Below are 20,003 nucleotides of genomic sequence, written 5' to 3'. Positions count from 1 at the left end.
TCACATCAGCTTCCACTCAAATTCAGAGTTTTTAAGTATTCCAATGCGATGCAGCTACATTGATTCATCCATGCAGTCAGAATACGGTGGGATTTGACCCAGGCGTGTCGCACGTTCAGGGACAGCAGCACAGGCTAGCAAAGGCAGCTCTAACCAGCTCTTCCCATGTTCCCCCCTTAGAGGAGACAGGAGGAGGAGTACTACATCCGCCTGGAGGCGGAGCGGCGCCGGCAGCACGAGGAAGCCGAGCGCAAGCTGTTGACGCCAGACGAGCCTGGTCTGTACAGACCCCCCCTTCCATGGGACTACCAGACCCCTTCTCCCGCAACCGCCACTAACAACAGCAACAGCGCCCCCCCACCCCCGCCCCAGAGAAACACCTCCTACCTCAAAACCCAGGTCGCCTCCCCCGACACCATATACACTGCCAAGTTTGTCTCGTACAATGACGATGAGGAAGAGGAGGACGACCCAGGCCTAGCAGGTCAGGTTAAGCTATCGGCCACCAGGAAGTCGTACGGCGACCTTCCACCTGCCCAAAAGCCCCAGCCGCCGCCCACCGCGCGCAAGCCCCGCCCCGTCTCGGACGGAATCTTTCTGTCCAGCTCGTTCCAGCATCCCGCTTCGGCAAATGCCAACAGTACCGCTCTAAAGACAGGGCAGCCCCCTCCCCCTCCCGCCAAACCCGGCTTCAACTCGAAAGGTAGAGATGGAGAGGAAAGAGAAGGGCCTCGATCCCTCCTCTGTTTTTCATTGGTTTATTCGTTTTTTGTTGTTTATGTTTGTGTTCCTGTTTTCTAAGAAGAAATCCGATCTTCGTTTTCCTGTTTCCTCTACCTTTCTTTCTGTAATCAGTTACGTAGATCCATAGCCAATCAGTTGCGTGAATCTGTCATGTTTCCTATCATTTTTGTCTTCAAGTAGCACATTTTTTGGTAATTGCTTTTCGATCACCTATTCCCCTCGATTTCTCTTCCTCGAATCATCCTAGCGCCGTACAGTAGACCCCCGTGATTCGCTGTGCGGTCCAAAATCAGTCCGAGTACTGTTGGTGTTGCCAGCCGTCTCATGTGTGTGTGATTTGCTTTGGGGTAGGCCCAAGCCTCAGCAGCTAGATGCCTGGTCTTCCATTACCGGCTCACGAGGGAACGAGACACTGGCTTCTTATCTCACGCAGTGGTGGGCCGAACCCTGCACCTCTCCTCGGTCCTGTTCGCACTTGGCAAAGGGGACGAGATCTGTCGGATGAGGCTTTTGCTTTTGTGCTTGACTGTTTAAAGCGGCTCTGATTTGACGGCTGTAGTGCATGAATATCACGTTTTAATATTGTGTTTGGCGCCCTCTGTTGTTCATATTATGTCAGTGCATTTAATTCAACTACCTGTTTGTTCAAATGAGAGAGCAGCCAAAAATAAGTGTAGTCTATAACACTATGTAGTTTTACATGTTGTGTTTTTTTATTGTAATGAATTATTACAAAAACAACCTACACGTTGTTTATGAATTTTAACATTGTTCTTAGAGAATAATGCACATAATATATAATATCACTTTAAAATAATCCCCCTACTATAAAACTACTATGGAAAGTCAAAGGGGGCTTATTTCGAAGTGAACTACTCCTTTTACTTATGTATTCTGCACATACGTGACTTTATTTTTGTGTATCAGATGCAAAACTTTTAAACAGTCGTGCACAAAAAATGCAATTCAACCCAGTTTCACTAAGATGCCCAGTGTATCTGACCTTGCATGTAACCTGCACAAAGCTTCTCCCACTCAATGCCATTAGGGGCTGTTGTGGTCAGATTGCATTTACGCTTTGAGAAACGAATGACTAACTTTGCATTAATCGACACGAAAAGCAATCCAGCACGGCATTCTTCCTGCTCTGACTGACTGACGCGCTTCGAGCTTTGAATCTGCTGCTTCTGTTCGCTGCTGCTTCGCTGCTGTACTCGTCTTAAATCAAGACAATCATCGCCGTGTCTGCAACACTGCTGAAGCCCCTCATGAAGCATAAACCTGTTCAATCAAAACAGCCTTTCAGCAAAACACTAGTGATTTATTTACACACCTGACATTTCAAACGCATCTTTTGATTGATTTCTCTATTTGTGCGTTCTGGTCCAAAACCTAATGAGCTGCCTACCTAGACAAAGTTTTAAGAAATCACAGACATACTTCTAATGTGAATCATGCTTTCAAGTTATTCTGTTTTGGCCAAAATATGAGGCAATCCCAGAATGCATTGCAGTGTGCTAATGATGAAATGTCCACTACTATGACAGACAAGTGGAGAAACGTAGATTATAAATACGTGTATTGTGCTTGTTGTAATTTAGCCAGTATTTGATTGTGTTGTATAATTTAATACGAATACTTTGATTTAATAGTTTGGCGGTATTTTAACGGCAAACTTTCTAGGGAGCGCTATTTGTGTGGCACCCAGTTTTCCTGCCTATGTAGTGCACTCTACATCAGTCACTTAAAGGACTAGTTCATTTCAAAATTTGCCTCCATTGACTTTCCATAGTAGGAATAAAAATGACTATGGAAAGTGAGCGGGGGAAATTTTGAAGTGAACTAGTCCTTTAGAGGGGTCTTGGAAGGCAGCATCTCATGTAGACAGCCGGGGAGCTCGCTAGGTTTTATTCCAGAGCCTCAGTGTTCAGGCGGTACTTTTTTTGGTTTCAGCTGTGTTGTAGATGTGACATCTTTTGTCTGTCTGCTGTCCAGTTTGTGTTTTATGTTTGACATTATCATCTGCTTGGCTCCGCCCACCCTCCCCTGACTCCTCCCACATCAGACTGAGCGGAGTCTGTGAATCCACAGCCCTCCCATCACCTTCTCTACAAAGGTGCATCCACCTACTGGAACTGTCAAGTGTCTGAACAAAAAATGCTGAATGTATTTTCCACCTGGATAGCAATTATAGATACAAAATTGCAGATTGAATTATAGATAAAATGATGTGGTAAAATACACACATTTACACCCAAGACGTGAATTTTGTGTTTCAAAAATTGGTTTGCATTTTTGATCAGTCGGACAACTAGAGTTCTTAAGTTGGAGATCTTCGAACAGTTTTATAAATGACATGTATTGTAACTGACTGTGTGTAGCTTTTTTTATAGATCGAAAGTCTTCAGATAATGTTGACCACTATCTCTTTTTCACTCGTCAATCAAAATCTTCATAAAATAGCTGAACTTCCAAGTTTTAGGAATAGGTCGATACAGAGTCAGACAAAAGTTTTGCATCATATTTTGCATTGCACTACAACCACAGAAGAACACAATCCCACTATAAACACTCATTTGGCTTTAAAAACAAAACCTCGCAACTCTAATTGGACTCTTTCGTTGGCCAAGTCTTTGTTGCCATTACTCTACATGTTTTTTCGACTGCGTGGCCAAACCACATCATGCACTTTTTGCCCTCGCAGCACTTGGCCGTCACCAGTGGAGAAGGTTTAATTTCGGTTCACATGTCAATGTGTTTGTGTCTTTTCCCTTTGAACCAAAACTCATTCCATTCAATCAATACAACTTCCAACATGCATTTGGATCGTGTGCTCTTGCACATCATTGCTTGAAAGCACAACCACCGTTTTCACATCTCAGGTTTCATGGGGATCGTCCCCCACATCCTAAAAGACACACGGACAAGTGAGCCACGTAGAAGACGCCTGCGGTAGGTCAGAGGTGGAGGTCGTGGTAAAGGCCAGATGGAGAGCATCTCAAGGTGTTTAGCACTGGTGAGCGACCTCCACCTTGGCCTTCTTGATCCACAGACTGTGCATCGGGTGTGCTTTGAAACGCTTTAACACTAACAAGCTTTCTTTCTGCTGTTCAGCTTCCGGTCTGTGGAATAGCTTTGAGATGTTTGCAAAAGTTTTTGGGCCGGTGGTTGAATGCAACTTCTGAAAAGCAGCTTGAAAATGAATCATAATATAGAAGTTAAAGATGGTTACGTTAACATGCTCATGTAAATATACATTGGCGTTCATCTGCATTTCTTCTCATTCAATATTGAGCTGTGTACTTCACACTTTCCATTTAAGCTACACCATTCTGTGCCCAGACGCTTTGGCAAGTGAGATTTTAAATGTGCCTCTCGCTCTTGAAACGTTATTTCAGATCGTATTTTCTTGAAAAATTCACGTTGTTTTTACACAATTAAACAGGGTTTAATTCATACACTGGAAACACAACGGGACTAGGATCGGGAGAGGTTTACAAGGACCCGCGAGAGAAGTGGACGAAAGGGTGAGGATCATACTCCCACATCTGAAACAAACAAAACAAAGCCCATGTCCTGTTTAGGCTGAACATATGAAATAACTATAAGCCTCTACAAGCTTTATAAATCCTTTGGGTGTGGTAGAAAACCCACCCACACAGAGTAGAAAACAAATGCTGGCTTGCAATAGTTCACTTCATTCTACCTAAACACATGCCTATAAATAGTAAATTTAGAAAAATGTCAAACTAATTTTGAAATGGTCTCATATATTTTTTGTGGTTGTATATCGTGGACATTATGTAGTATGCAAAGTATGTTACATACTGTGTACTGTTTGCTGTATGTTAGACGGTTTGCACTTGTGAAGGTGGAACCTAAACCAACATATGGGTAGTTGACAGACTAATATGCAAATGTGTCCTATGGGGTGACGACAAAAAAACCCCGAACAATATTTTATAAAACAAATATAAAAATGAATAATATAAACCAATGTAATATTAACAGTTTTCTCAAATTTGTTGTCACATCGTAGGACACATGATTTACGATTTATTCGTCCAATACCCATATTCACATGACAGTGAGTAAATGGTGAACTGTTCCTTTAATTTTGCATTTCTGATAGGGAGGCACGATATGTACACGATAATTCTTAAACATTGGAAGCCGGTAACCGATATATTGGCCGATATACAGTATCTAAATATTAATATAACATTTTCTGAGACTGAACATTATTTTTTCTGCTGAAAATCATGTACCAAGCCTACTTTAAAGTTAAAGAATCTTGAATTAGTGTAAACTTTTCTGGTATAATATTTATTTAATAAACAAATTATACTGTAGATGTTCTCCCAGAGCAACCCAGAAAGGTGTTCTCAATAGGTCTCGAGACAGAAAGCATTCAGACATCAGTCGGCTTCAAACAATATGCTTTTGTTACTATAATTTACACATTCATAAATATCTACATACTTCTTCAACAATGTTTTGCTAATAACAGGAGGGGAACGATCAGGACAGAAAGACAGTGCTGTACTGGATCTTAACTGTGGGCAGCGTGCACCTGAAGTGGTTCAGTCAGAGGAAATTATTCATAATTTATCGGCTATAATATATCGGCCTAAATTTTATTATCGACCGATACCGATAACTTAAAGAATGACCATTTATCGGCCTATACCGATATGGCTGATTATTTATCGTGCATCCCTAATTTCTGACACATTATTTTGTGCATTTTTGCAGAAGTCCGGACCAGGAAAACACAATAGGCGGAGCCCCTGAAAATCTGACTTTTAAGGAGCGGCAGAGACTCTTCTCGCAGGGAAAGGAAGTGTCAAATAAAGTGAAAGCATCCCGGAAGCTCATGGAACTGGAGAACGAACTAAACATAAATCAGTAGGGAAGAGCCGGAGCAGGACTTTTGCCAACATCCGACCCATTCCTGGAAAAACCCACATCCAGTCTGAGCTTCCCACACATTTTTAAACATTGGTTTTGGTTTTATTGAATAACTGGAAGGTTAAGTGTCGTTTAGCTGCAATAATACTGCGCAAATTCCCTCCAAATTATCAAAGATATATTATAATAAATACTGTAAATTGTTTTAATTATATAAATAAGAAGATGAAATTGAAGGGGGGGTATATTTTTGTTTGTGAAATGTTATTCAGAAATGATGCATTCTGGGCTCGTTTTATTTTTTTTTAATAGGCAGTTGATGTGGGGACGTTTTATGGTGTTGTTTTAGGAATTTTGTACATCTTTCCATCTTGTGGTTTTTTTCTTTGGAGAGTAAGTGCCGATTTGATAGACCGATGTTAACGTTTCTTCGTTCAAAACAGATGAACAGTAGTGTGTGAATGAGATGCTTCTTTTTTTGTGCCGTTTGCTTTCTTACTCATCCTTCTGCGTTCACAAGGAACCCTTCCATCAAGTGTCGTAACTGCGTTTAATGTTTTTTTGTTTCTCAGAGCATAACCTTAGTAGCGCCGTCGTGAATTTCAGTTTATCCTCTGGGAATGTAGTCACTTGCCTGCGAGCTTGTCATCCCACAAGAGCTCGAGAGTTTACCACTTCTATCATAAAATAGTTTCTTTTACTGTTTTTCCTTAAATTAAACTGATGGCGTTTAGTCGAATGATAGCCGTAAGCAAAAGGTGTGATGGTAGTATAATGGTGAAAAGAGAGACGATTTAAATAAAGAGGTTTGTTGAAATAAGATGCAGGAGCCTATTAAACCGCAGGTATTTATTTAATACTTCTTGACACAGATTTGTTTGTATTTATACGTCCGGACAGTCTGCAGTTAAATTTCGAGGATCATATGCATCCTGCCTTTATTTTGGCAGCATAGGCCAATATTCTACTATTGAAATGTACTTTTAATGGGCTCCCACAGATAACAGTATTGCAGACCTTTATTTAAATTGAGCATCTGGTCGTGTCTCCTCTGTTTGAAACACCTGCGTCTTTCCATTCATAGTCTAGATCTGTGTATATAATTTTCCTGAGAACACAGACTTTGTAAATCCAAGTGATGCATATAAGGGTAATGTCAATATCCTTTCTTTTGCCACTTTGAAAAACATAAACTGACACATATACACTGTCGTGTTTTCATTTTAGGTTAAAGATGAATACGTTTGATTCATTTTAATGGTTGTTACATAGGCTTTTGTAAATCATAAATAAATACAGATTTTACAAAAAATAAAGACGTTGTCCATGTTTTTGTAACTCTTTTATTTGGGTGAAGGCACTGTGGACCTTAACTATTTTAAACTTGTTGCTACACACATTTTTCAACTGGATCAATAACAAAGACATCTGATCAAATCATTTTAATCTTTACTTTAAAGAGCACGTGCTTAAAAATGTCTATTGGTATTTATTATAATTTCATACATACTTTACAACTACAAAGTAAACAAATACAATTTTTTCCAACTACAATACATTAGATTTTTTTATTATTTTAAAACACAAATTTGATATGTTTTTGAGACATACTGAGGTAGATCCTCAGTCAAGATGAATGAATGAGGCATTTATATAGTGCTTTATTGTGTATAAAGACGGTCTATGTGCATCATCTCTGTATGAATTGCATTTTATTATACAGCATTTAAATAAGTACACTACACAGACCTGTCACATATTGCATTTAAAATTAAATGTTCAAAATGCAACAAACTGCTGCCAGTCTTGTAATTTTGAATAGTTTTGTTTTTATACTGATAACGCAGTAGAAGCATATTTTTTCAATTTCTAAGTCAAATTCAAGTTTTGTGGATAGACAGACAAGACCCTACATACCGTAAAGGTTACATGATGTGTTTGTACTTGGTTATATTAATTATGGGTGTGTGCTCCTAACAACGCATGCTGTTTGTGTTCATAACACTGCAGGCTTGCATTACTGACTTACACAGGGATTAGTAACCACAACAGACATTTTGGGACTTTAGAAAATGTGATTATATGGATTTAAATGTGGATGGAGTGTTGATGTTGTTCACACAGAAACCATCTTTAATGCATTGATGAAACTCTATCACGGCGTTCTCTTGCTCTTGTGTCTCGATTGACCCTTGACGAAGTCGCCGGATTTCTTTGATGGCTTCCAGACCTGAAATGTTCCTCGTTTTCACCAGATAACAGGCCAGCATGGTCCCCGTCCTGCCGTGACCGTGCATACAGTGAACCGCAACACCCTGAGGAGACGCAAATCAGGTTTAATGTGGCAGACAGCTCATGAAAACACTAGACATTGTGGTATGCTTTTGATTTTGGGAACATGGGCTCTCAATCTACAAAATGACAAGAAAACGCCCCTCAATATTCATAGAAGTTGTTCGTGTGTTATATGCATTTATTTTTGAAGTTTGAGAGACCCAGTGAGTCACATTCATTACATAAAGATTTTGGTAACACTTTTAGTTAACTTTTTTATCTTATGAGACATGTTATAAATATTTTACCTATTGATTGTTTTTATATATTTTTTTACTTTTGAACAGTAGATGGCGCTGTATGGAAACGTCACAGGTAGGCCTACCTCAAGAGGACGATCAAAGGGGAGGTGCAGTCACGATAAAAAACACTAAAGTCACTTTAAGAAAAAAAGTATATAAATCTATTTGTAAATGTTTTTTACCATGTTGAGCGCCCCCAGGTCTGGACACTCCTTATTTATTCTTTTAAAGCTCAAAACATATTATAACAACAATAACAGATAATAGAAACAATATATAAAAAACGAACAAAAAAACATTGAGCCAGGGGAAATATAGCAATTAAATTCAAGATAACCATTATAAAAAGCATTCATATTATACTTTGACCACAACCTATAAGATTTTCTTTATGTAAATGTTTACATTTTATATTATCTTTTATTTACTCATATGTGCTTGTGATTAGATGGTATGCTGGAGTTACCTGATTAGTCACAAATTTAAAGGCCACTTCCCCAGCAGAGCCATTGAGAGAGAGAGTTCTGCCAACGGAAGTCCAAAACGCTGGAGCGTCACGTGATTCATGGAGCCTTCAGATAGTTCCAGGAAGTTATGTTTTCTCTTTAAATGCTTTATTTCTTTAATTTTTTATTCATTCAATGCCTTTCGTCTTTAAATGGGTTAGAAGTTGACCTCAGTTGGTATGTTTAGTCGCAGCTCCATGCGTAACTTCCGCGAACTATTGCGGTCACGTGATTCATAGAGCATTCAGATAGTTCCAGGAAGTTATGTTTTCTCTTTAAATGCTTTATTTCTTTAATTTTTAATTCATTCAATGCCTTTCGTCTTTAAATGGGTTAGAAGTTTACCTCAGTTGGTATGTTTAGTCGCAGCTCCATCCGTTACTAGTAACTTCCGGGAACTATTGAGAGCTGTTCTATTGGAGTCAACGGAGTTGACGCGACTCTCTCTCTCTCAATGGCTCTGTTCCTCAGTAGGTGACAGCTGTTCGGGAGGACAAAGTCACCGTGTCCGTGTTTTTCCACGTGAAATAATTTTCTTACACTTAAGTACTATTGTGCAAGTCTTTGAGAGACGCACAACACGCCTCGTTAAATTTTTCGCTGCTATATATTGTCGCTCGAGTTTTGTCCAATTAAACCCGTAAGCAGAATGGTTTCTTATCAAAAAGTGACTCCACCTCACCTCTCCTTTGGCATTGGCCTCCTCCACGATGTTCAGGAATCGCCGTATCTGAGTCACAGTGGGTGGTGTGAAATCCACGATGCTGATGTGATGCAGGGTCAGTCCGGGGCAGCTGTCGTGGTTTGGAGGTTTGGATTCGCACAAGCACACCAGATGTTTGATGCCATTCTCCAGCATGAACTTATAGTGTCCCGTTTTTGAAGGCATTGCGAGTGCGGCGAGCTTCTGAGACTCGACCCAGGAAAAGTTCGGCGGCGAATTGGTAACACGCGACATATCGTGCTGCATTTACATTACAGTGTGCTAAAAGACGACTGGCCTCAATATATAGCGACTGTCCTGGAGACTCGCCGGAGGGAGGAGTGCGACTGTCAAAGTCTTGCACAATAGGACTTGATGTATGTCTAACAAAAATATTCCACGGTCAGTACGTCAAGTTGGAGAAAACGCGCGATGCCGGTGTCGTACTGAAATATGACCCTCGGACTCATCTGCTGCTTCCTGCTATGTTTAGAATGGAGGGGCGGGCTTTAGGGATATTGACCAATCAGGTAGCAGTTTCTTCAGCGTATCAACCAATTAGAAACAGAGAGTGTCACAACTATTTTAATTTTACTCTAATGCTTGTACTTATTGTATGTCTTTTGTTATATGTTCAATGCTTTGGCAATATTGTTAGAACACGCAATCATGCCAATAAAGTACCTTGAAATTGAAAAATTGAGTGAGAAACAGTATGGCGTTCTGAATCGATCAATGGGCTATAGACCAATGTTTTGTTTGCAAACAGTGTGACTCGATTCTGTGGGCGGAGCCGAACTGGTGTCAGAAAGCATCTTAATTATCGTTCTTAACTAACGTTACATCATTTATTTTGCATTTGTGTGTGATAAACAGTATAGAAAACCTTACCTGAAATAAAATAAACACAGAGAAATGAGTATTCCGGATGATTTCTTCAGTCCAGCCTGTTCGTTTGTTGGCTTGTTTAGCTTAAAATGTCATATTCAATGGCGGTATTCCATAGGAAATAACACCATCATTTTTGCCATTCCTATTCTGACATTCAATAACACAAAAACACATTTTGGAAGGAATTGTCTCCTACGTTTCATTCATTGCTGCTTTGTTTCCACTATTTTTCTGCCACCAGTATGCGCTCGCTTCAAGTCTCCCCAACCGGAAACTGCATATGGTTCACATGCATAGATTATCGATTTTTTTCTTAATATTTTTCAACATTAATTTTTATATAATATATAAATACATCTATCTGGGTGTCTGACTATATATTTTCTGTCTGTCGGTTCATTACTTAATGAAAAAAATCATCTTTTCATTATTAATCAATGTAGAGATTGTGTCATATTTTACATTGCATCAAAGTTTATTTATTTGCAGTCACAAAAAAATAGGAAAACTTTTACAGTATATCATTTTCAGGATTCTCTGTGTTTCTGGTTTTTAAGGTGGTAATTAGGACCCTTCAAAAGGTGGAGTTGTCCAGAATTTTACATTGATGACTTGTCATTTTAAACCAATAAAGAATGGGTTTGTAAGGTTTTTAAAGAAGTGGTTCAGTATAAAATAAAAAATTCATGATAATTCACTCACCAACATGTCATACAATATCATTTTTCAGTTTTCTTGGAAAATTACAAATGATTTTGTTAGACAACACCCTTATTCATCGTAGAGCCTTTTGAAGCTGCGATGAAACTGAAACTGAAATTTGAAGTCCATTATATGGATAAGAACCCGAAAGCTTTCCTCATACGCCTCAATTTGTTTTCGGCAGAATAAATAAACCCACGGATGGCTTGTGGGTGAGTGTATATCATCATGACATTTTTATTTTATAGTGAACTACTTCTTTAAAGTTTAAAAGGCCAGTAGCACCGCCAAAGAAACAAGCAACAATATCCAAGCAAGACGTTCAGAGTCACATCCACTTGTGCAGGGTGCCGATGGAACCACTTTGAGATCAGGAATCTTCCCAATGTTGCGTGAGATGTTTTTCTGAAAAGACATGTGAACGAGGCTATTAGACAACTTCAGTGTAGTTAGTAAAATGTAGGCCTATACTTTATAGAACATAGCTGTGGTCCTTGATGCTGATAGTGAACGAAACTGTTGTGTTTGGCAGAAACTATTACCATGGTGAATTTCTGCCGGGGTGTGGACACTTACATGCGAGTCAGAAACAATGACAAACTGGTCTATTCTTTTCAGTGTTTGTTGGTACTGATTGATAGACGTGTCATTCCAAGTCTTTGTAGACATCATAAAGAGCCAGTTACTACAAAAGAATCCAAAAACAGAGTAATTATACGGGCAAATTGCAGGAACGCAAAATAATCCGAATGGTGTGAATAACTGGTTTACTTCAGATCTGGCTTTCCCATCTCAGTCCTTAAAGCAGTTAAATTAGGGAAGCTCATGCAGCCGGTCAGATTCATGGCAGGATAATAGAAAAGAAAAGCCAAGCACATCTCATCTGTAGTTGAGAGACCACCCTGCAGAAAACATTTACGCATTTGGCAGACGATTTTTATCCAAAGCGACTGTCTGTGCATTCAGTCTGTACATTTTAATTAGTTTGTGCGCTACCAATTTTACTCCGAATTTTATTCTACAGAATAAAGAAATAATTTGTTAAAGTACAAACCCATGTGAGTTTTGTGCGAGTGGCCGTGTTATAGGTGCACTCCACCAGTAATTTGTCACCCTGTTAGAGAATAATTGAGAAATATACCTGAAATCTTTGTTAACGGAACAGAAGTTGTTAAAAAGGCACATTTATACTACGTACCAGCTTCACTGTCTTAGTTTTACCCAAATTTGTCACTCCCTGATATTCAAAATTATAGTTTTCATCCACAGCTAGCAGATCAATTTGTTTTCCGCCTCTGAAAAACATACACATTTTTTTCTTATAAAACTTACAAAACATAATGAATCTGTTCAGAATGTCAAGAATTTCAAGCCAAAATGTATACAGTACCATAAAGTTTATGCAAATTAAATGAAGATTTGTAATAGAATACACTTGAACTCTTATGATAGTTTCATGATGCTTTTTAATCTCAGCAGCATCAATCCCATTTAAAGGCACAGTTCACCCAAAATAAAAATGTTGTCATCATTTACTCACCCTCGAGTTGTTCCAAATCTTTTTTTATGAATTTTCGATGATTTATACAGACACAGAACAACTTAAGGTGAGTAAATGAAGACATGATTTTCATTTTTGGGTGAACTGTTCCTTTAATTTACAATATATAGAAAAAAATAATGACCTGTCTCTCTATTTGTGTTTCATAGGAATAAAACAGTCTTTCAGTTTGGAACAACATGAGGGTGAATAAATGATGAAAGAAATGAAAAATTCTTGTCAGTTATTCCTTTAAGTTTACATTTACATCATTGCTGAACTGTCCACCACATTGAGATGTTTACCTGAAATGGCCGACTCGCACCTTTCGTCCAGCCAAGTGTGTGTGTAACATTACAGAGAACACCTGAAGATCTTGAGTCTGAGACAGAACCTGCAGAACACAAAAATATGTATGTAAAATGTATGTCACTTTGGATAAACACATCTGCCATATAGCCTAAATGATAAATGTATTATGCATTTGTCTTTTGTTTATATAGAATGTGAAAAGCCTGACTTGTACCTGTGGAATATAAGCAGTGTCGCACAAGCCATACGTGAAAAAATCCTTCGCCTTAGGTGGGATGCCGTACCCGGGGGCCAGCACAAGCCCCGTCCCCAAAACCGCTGCATCATGCTGACGGAGTTCAGATGTGTAATAGAATCGTAGACCTGAGTTGTCAACTCGACCTGTGTAGAGAAAACATCGTATTTTTTTGGTCAATCACCCCAGGCTCTTATTTTCATCAGTGATATTTCACTTTGTAAAACACTACCTGCGGTTTTATTTGCGTTGTTGTAATGCACTTCAAGCCTGTAGAGAACGTCGTCAACATTCCCTCCAATCGGAAGACCCGCCACCGTAGGGAACTCAAAAGCCTGTTACCAAACATAGCACGTAGATTTTAACCACAGAGCCCACGTTAATGGATACTAATCCACTGTAAATGGATACTGACCCCTCCGCCAACTGCCCACACCGCCACGACCTCCATACATTCATCACTGTTCACACGTGTGTAACATTGTGATTCATAGATTTCTGTCACACCCGGCGGGCAGCGATACAGCAGCAGGTGATGCACGAGATCCAAGTTTTGGATCAACGGCTCAATCTGGAGATGGTGAGAGACGGTCAGAGATGGAGATGATTGTGACAGATCATGTGTGTAAAGTTTAGAGACTCACTCGATAAATGTGATGCTTCTGATCGAAATCTGGAGTTCTCATGATCTTGCAGTGATAGTAGGTTTGGTTGGCTGGCACCGTGAACTGGAAAGATTGTCAATTTATACAGATTGTCAATCTCAAACAGCACACAGATTCCTGCATTTTAAATATTTTAAGTATCACACTTAGTCACACACTCAAGTACTTCTGAAGAGAGAAGTCACTCCAAATATTTTTCTGCATGACTTTGTCTAGAATAGTGTTGTTAAAGCAATAGATCAAGCTGCCTACTCACAGCCATGAAAAAACTTAAGAGACCGCGTCAAAATGATTTTCAGCTTCTGAATTTGCCATTTCTTGCCATTTATGTGAAATATGTGAAATAAAAAATGATCATTTTGTTTCATTCTGTGAACTGGGGACAAGAATCCAAATTAGAACATTGTTTTTAATTTGCTCTTATTTTCAGAAAATTGAAACAGGACAAACGAATACTGAGAAAATTTGAATACTGCAAAGAAAACATGTTCATATTCACGTTTAAACAACACAAAACGAATGTTTTTACCTGTCTTTTAGGATCCGTTAAAAAAGGACTATTTGATGAAACAAGCCTGATTTTTTTCACAGCTTTCGCACATCTTTGCATTCTCTCAGTCGTTCACATTGCTGTTGGGTGATTTTTAGTCGGTTTCTATTGAAATTCAACAGACACTTGACTGGTTTGACATTACACATGCAGAAATGCTGATTAAAGACAAAACTAAAGTGGTCTCTCTTTGTTTTTTTCACGGCTGTATTTCATCCCTCTTGTGTTTTAGGGAAAAGTAAAAAATTAAGCGTGTCATACATTCTGTAACACATGATACAGTAGATCAACAAGTTTTCTGCAATAAAATGATTCTTACTGAAATTGAAAATGCACCCAACATAATATAGAAAAAAAGAATTCAATCTCGCTTACATTGACCATGATCATGTCGAAATACTTGCTGTCTGGAGGAGTTAACCGAGGCATGTACCTCAACAGGTTCACCTCCTTCGTGCCCCTTCGGGTACCGTGATACGTGATGTCATCGGTCTGTCCGTACGCATAGATGAGCTTGATGGGCAACGTCTAATTTAAAACATAAAATAACTTTAACCCTTTTCATTTCTAGACTTTCAAAAGAGAAAAACTCTTCGATAGCACACGCATAACCTGATCTCGAATTTCAAGGGTTTCTGAGGTCATTCGTGCGTTTGATATGAACAGTTTAAAGAGGACTTTAAGAGCTCCTGACAAACAGGACAGATAAGAGTTTCTGGTCCCAGTGGGCCTGTGTGTGTGTGCGTGCGTGCGTGCGTGCGTGTGTGTGCGTGTCATTGTGTGGATTTCAGCACAGCAGTGAAAGGTTCCTGAAAGAGGACACCCACAGTACTTACACGAGCCGAAATTGTTGGTTTCATCCTGCAACACATCGTGTTCTGCATACCTCTTAAATCTAACACACAATGAACGGGGAGTGTCTGACTGATCTGTTGTCAAATACTACTTCATACCTTCATCATGGATATACAGTTCACACACATCTCAGGTGTGATTTTACGGAACTAGCGATAGTAATACGTACGTTTCGTTTATCTTTAGACTAAGGAACAAACGATTTCGTGACAAGCAGTTTTCTTTCCTGTGTAACGTATTGGGTATTAAAGGCCCCCTAATTCCAAAAATGCGCTTTTAAGTGTTGTTTTTACATATCTGTGTGTCAGGAGTGTGTGTACAGAACCACCCTGGAATGATAAAGATCCACACAATGAATGCTGGATTCATAATGGGTCATGTTTTCAGTTTTTAAACAAATAACTCGTTTGTCTTATATACTCTCACTTATACAAAACAATGTGTTTGTTATATTAAAGATGAGACGGTGTTTCTCATTCGCTTAATGAACATTCTCTTCAGTTTTGTTGTTACTGGAAGCACCGGCTCACACAGCCATGCGCTTTCTGCTGAAAAGGGGGCGGAGACCTGAAGCTCATTTGCATTTAAAGAGACACACACCAAAACAGCTTGTTTTTCCTCATTGACATGTAGGGCACAGTATAATAAAAGATCTGTGGTGTATTTTGAGCTGAAACTTCACAGACACCTTCTGTGGACTCCTAAGATTTATATTACATTTTGTAAAAGGGCTAGATTAGGGGGCCTTTAAAATAGGAATTTGTGGGATCATATCCTACTTAAAACATATAACACATGATAACACGAGGGCATACACATAGAGGGATGTAAAACCTATTCGATGAACAGACTCACAGTGATGGGTAAATCATATTCATCACAGGACTTGATGGACCTCTGAAACTTCATGACTGTTTGTCCATCAGACTCGGTTAGAGACAGGAGTTTGTAGTCTTGTTGCTTGTCAATCACAGGCATGGAATTACCCACAGCATGACGGTCCTTAACATGATATATATCAAGCAGACTTTGAATTGTGCTATTTAGAAAAGCAGATAATACTGTATAATATATTAGGAATGCTTATAGTTTGTCCAAAAATAAAAATTAGCCATCTGTAGCCTTTAATCTATGGTCATCTTTGAGAATCGGCTGAAAACACATCTCTTCCGTCCACACCTGACCAATTAGTGCTGACTTCTTATACTTTACTCGTTCTATAAAAAAACAACTTAGCTTTGTAGACTGTGCTGGGCTATATGAGGCCAGTTTTTAATGCACTTATACATTTTGTTGTCCTTATGTTGATCCAATTTCTTCTATTGTTTACCTCATTTGTAAGTCGCTTTGGATAAAAGCGTCTTCTAAATGTAAATGTAAATTACTTTTCCAGAAGTCAGATGACTTTCTTTCTTCTGAAGGACACAAACGAAGATATTTTGAAGAAGAATGAGACCCCATTGACTTCTATTGTATGGACACAAAACCATTGAGACATTTCTCAAAATGTCTACATCTGTGTTCCACAGAAGAAAGAGTCATACATATTTTAAATGACATGAGGGAGAATCAATGATGACAGCAAATTTATTTTAGGGTGAACTATCACACAATTATGCATTAAACCATCACACAATTATAAAAATCTATATGTGACTCTGGACCACAAAACCAGTCTCAAGTAGCATGGAAATATTTGTGGCAATAGCCAACAAAACATTTTATGGGTCAAATTATCGATTTTTCTTTTATGCCAAAAATCTTTAGGATATCAATCAATCAATCAAAATTGTATTTATATAGCACCTTCAAAACCACAGAGTGTACCAAAGTGCTGTACAGTGTACAATCACATACAGTAATAAAATATAAAATACAGTAAAAGAAAATGATAAATATCTAAAACATCAAGTCCTAAAAACTAATTTACATGATCTCCTTTGCTTTTTAAGCGTGATCGCGGAGTTTCAAGCATCAGCAGGTTTTGGGATAGAGACCTCTGTGAGCTACTAACGTTTATAAGCTCAGTAATATATTTTGGTGCCAATCCATGCACAGCTTTAAAGGTATACAGAAGAACTTTGTACTTTATTCTAAACTGGACAGGTAACCAGTGTAAGGAGGCCAAAATAGGGGATATATGGTCTCTCTTTTTTGTATTTGTCAGCAGTCTTGCTGCTGCATTTTGTATTCTTTGTAGATGTAATAATGAAGACTGGCTGACCTCCAGATACAAGGCATTAAAGTAATCCAGACGTGACGATATAAACGCATGAATTACTTTCTCCAGATCACAGAAAGATAAGACAGATTTGAGTTTAGCAATATTTTGCAATCGGAAAAAGCTATTTTTTACTATCAGATAAATTTGCTTATCAAACTTTAACTCCGTATCAAAAATTAAACCTAAATTCCTAACATGTTTATTCGAGTTTGAGGCCAACGGACCTAGATTCATTGCTATATTATTGTTTGCACGACCACTAGGACTAAATATAATAATTGCTGTCTTTTTCTCATTTAACTGGAGAAAGTTATTGTTCATCCAGTTTTTTACATTCCTTAGACAGTCAAAAAGAGAGCTAATAGATGTATCATTCCCAGACGTTTTAGGCAAATACATCTGGGTGTCATCAGCATAAAAATGATAAGAGATACCATGTTTCTTAAAAACAGAACCTAGAGGAAGCATATACTATGAAAATAAATGGGTCCCAAAATGGAGCCCTGAGGGACTCCACATGTAATAGTAGCTTTTGATGAGAAAAAAATCCAATTTTAACAGAGAAGGTTCCATTTCGTGTCAAATGCTGAACTAAGATCCAGCAAAATCGAAGCAACACTACACCCGGAGTTTGTCTTTGTTAAAAGATAATTTGCTACTCTAAGAAGAGCAGACTCTGTACTGTGACCGGCTCTGAAACACGATTGAAATTTTTCAAAAATATCATGTTTTACCAAAAATAATGTAAGTTGATTAAAAACTATTTTTTCTAATAATTTAGATAAAAATGGTAGCTTAGATATTGGGCGAAAATTGTTTGGATCTGTTGGGTCTAGGCTCGGCTTTTTAAGGAGAGGTTGAACAATGGCATGCTTTAAACTCGAGGGAACACAGCCACTAGTCAAACTACCATTTATAATAGGGAGAATACTTGGCCCAATAGTATTTAAGGTTAATAAACAACTTAGAAGGAAGTACATCATTATAAGAGGAAGTGGGTTTTAAATGTTCAACAATATCCTTAATAAATGAGAGAGAGGCTGGCTCAAATCGAAATAAACTATGAGACAATGGAGTTGTTAGACAAATACTATCAGATATAGAGGGTGTAATCAGTAGCCTTATATCCTCGATTTAAAAAAAAGTTTTTAAACATTTCACAAATATCAGCTGATGGATCAAGACCAGTGGCGCAATCTGGATTAATTAAAGTGTTTATGGTTTTAAATAATACCTGTGGACAGTGAACATTCTGTGCAATTTTCGCTGAAAAATATTCTGCTCTTGATAGTTTTACTTCATTTTCGTATCTCCCTAAACACTCTCTTAGAATCTTAGAATATATGATACTTGAAGCTTATCTTTCTGCCATTTTAGTTCTGCTCTCCTGCATTCCTTTCTAATTAACAGAGTATTTTCATTTAGCCATGGCTGAGTTTTCCTCTTTGGTTTCCTTAATTTATATGGTGCAACCCGGTCAATGATGTCTGAGCAGGCATTATTAATCCTCAGAACCCATTTGAGCAGATGACAATTCAATAGTGTCAATTAATGAATGATTATAAAATGCTGCCGAGAAATCACTGACTGTATTAGGTCGAAACTCTGACAACTCTCAGCAGGTATTTGTCGACATTTCCACAACATAGCCGAAAGTATGCCTCCACTTCTACCGACAGTACGCGGAGTATTAAAATAGTTGCAGTCCGCAGGTAAAAGTTCAGAGAAAGGTAAACTAATAGAGAGCGTTAAAACAAACCTGTTTCTTCTTAGCAACGGCCTGCTACTGTGCCTCTGACTGACACTTTAAAGGCAATTTTCTCAATATTTCGTTTTTTTTGCACCCTCAGATTCCGGATTTTAAATAGTTGTATCTCGAGCAAATATTGTCCCGTCCTAACAAACCATACATCAATGGAAAGCTTATTTATTCCACTTTCGGGTGATGTATACATCTCAATTTCAGAAAATTGACCCATGAGACTGGTTTTGTTGTCCAGGGTCACATATAGAAATATATCCTAAAAATATGGTAATCAGGTATAAAAACAACAAAAATGAAAACATAAGTGATTTATTGACAGTCACAGATGAGACTTTATATTTTCTACCGTAAAATAACTGCCGTCCTGTCCAACTCCTCCAATGACAATATCAGCTCCGGTCATTCCTCCTTTGGGGCTGAAGCCCAAACCGACCCAACCGCTGGTGTTGACGGTGAGCTGGAACAGGATGGTGTCCTGGACCTCATCGAATCCCCACTTCAGTCGTACCTTCTGCTCGGGATCCAGGTGTTCAGAGAAGGGAAGAAGAGGATCATCCTGAGCCCAGCACGACTGGACTGAAATCAAGAGCAGAAGCAGAACAACAGATAACAGACCCATATCACCCTCTAATAGACCTGACGGACGATCTTTCTCTTTCTGAGATGTTTAAGAAACTATTCTGCAGTGCACTTCAGTGGGATTCTTTGTAAGCTCGGTCTAACTCCCACCCTCTTTACCTCACATGATCTCTCAGGTTCCAGATCACCTGGACATTACAGTATTACTGTGACTCAACAAGAAACAGAAAATGTCCACTTTAACG

General features: G+C 38.6%; 3 protein-coding genes across 20 annotated transcripts in view; 1 reads left to right on the top strand and 2 right to left on the bottom strand.

Annotated features, from left to right (window-relative positions):
* afdna (afadin, adherens junction formation factor a) overlaps window positions 1–6,953 on the top strand; it is a 98,595-nt gene extending 91,642 nt beyond the window's left edge. For 7 of the 18 annotated variants that reach the window (XM_057353642.1, XM_057353641.1, XM_057353645.1 and 4 more), the window contains 3 exons: window positions 181–484; window positions 4,190–4,271; window positions 5,500–6,953. In XM_057353642.1, coding sequence (XP_057209625.1) covers window positions 181–484; window positions 4,190–4,271; window positions 5,500–5,656 — 543 coding nt within the window. In that variant the 3' untranslated portion in view covers window positions 5,657–6,953. Of the gene's footprint in view, window positions 1–180; window positions 704–4,189; window positions 4,272–5,499 lie in introns of all 18 variants that reach the window. The other 11 variants (XM_057353629.1, XM_057353634.1, XM_057353633.1 and 8 more) reach the window with 3 other exon arrangements.
* dusp23a (dual specificity phosphatase 23a) lies at window positions 6,262–9,962 on the bottom strand. Its single transcript, XM_057353649.1, has 2 exons — window positions 9,420–9,962; window positions 6,262–7,970 (listed from the first exon to the last, which is right to left on the bottom strand). The coding sequence occupies exons 1-2, from the start codon at window positions 9,705–9,707 to the stop codon at window positions 7,734–7,736; spliced, it is 525 nt and encodes a 174-aa protein (XP_057209632.1). The 5' UTR covers window positions 9,708–9,962; the 3' UTR covers window positions 6,262–7,733.
* A 1,155-nt stretch (window positions 9,963–11,117) lies between these two features.
* LOC130566171 (DBH-like monooxygenase protein 2 homolog) lies at window positions 11,118–19,832 on the bottom strand. The gene is made up of 13 exons (XM_057353449.1): window positions 19,526–19,832; window positions 16,046–16,192; window positions 14,711–14,863; window positions 13,765–13,848; window positions 13,536–13,691; window positions 13,353–13,455; window positions 13,100–13,266; window positions 12,879–12,967; window positions 12,232–12,328; window positions 12,088–12,147; window positions 11,805–11,935; window positions 11,610–11,718; window positions 11,118–11,438 (listed from the first exon to the last, which is right to left on the bottom strand). The coding sequence occupies exons 1-13, from the start codon at window positions 19,796–19,798 to the stop codon at window positions 11,301–11,303; spliced, it is 1,707 nt and encodes a 568-aa protein (XP_057209432.1). The 5' UTR covers window positions 19,799–19,832; the 3' UTR covers window positions 11,118–11,300.
* Between the last annotated feature and the right edge of the window lie 171 nt (window positions 19,833–20,003).

This window comes from Triplophysa rosa, linkage group LG15, assembly GCF_024868665.1.
Source record: "Triplophysa rosa linkage group LG15, Trosa_1v2, whole genome shotgun sequence".
NCBI classification, from domain to species: Eukaryota; Metazoa; Chordata; class Actinopteri; order Cypriniformes; family Nemacheilidae; genus Triplophysa; species Triplophysa rosa.
The sequence above is the reverse complement of the archived record's forward strand: the minus strand, read 5'-3'. Positions and strand labels throughout refer to the sequence as shown.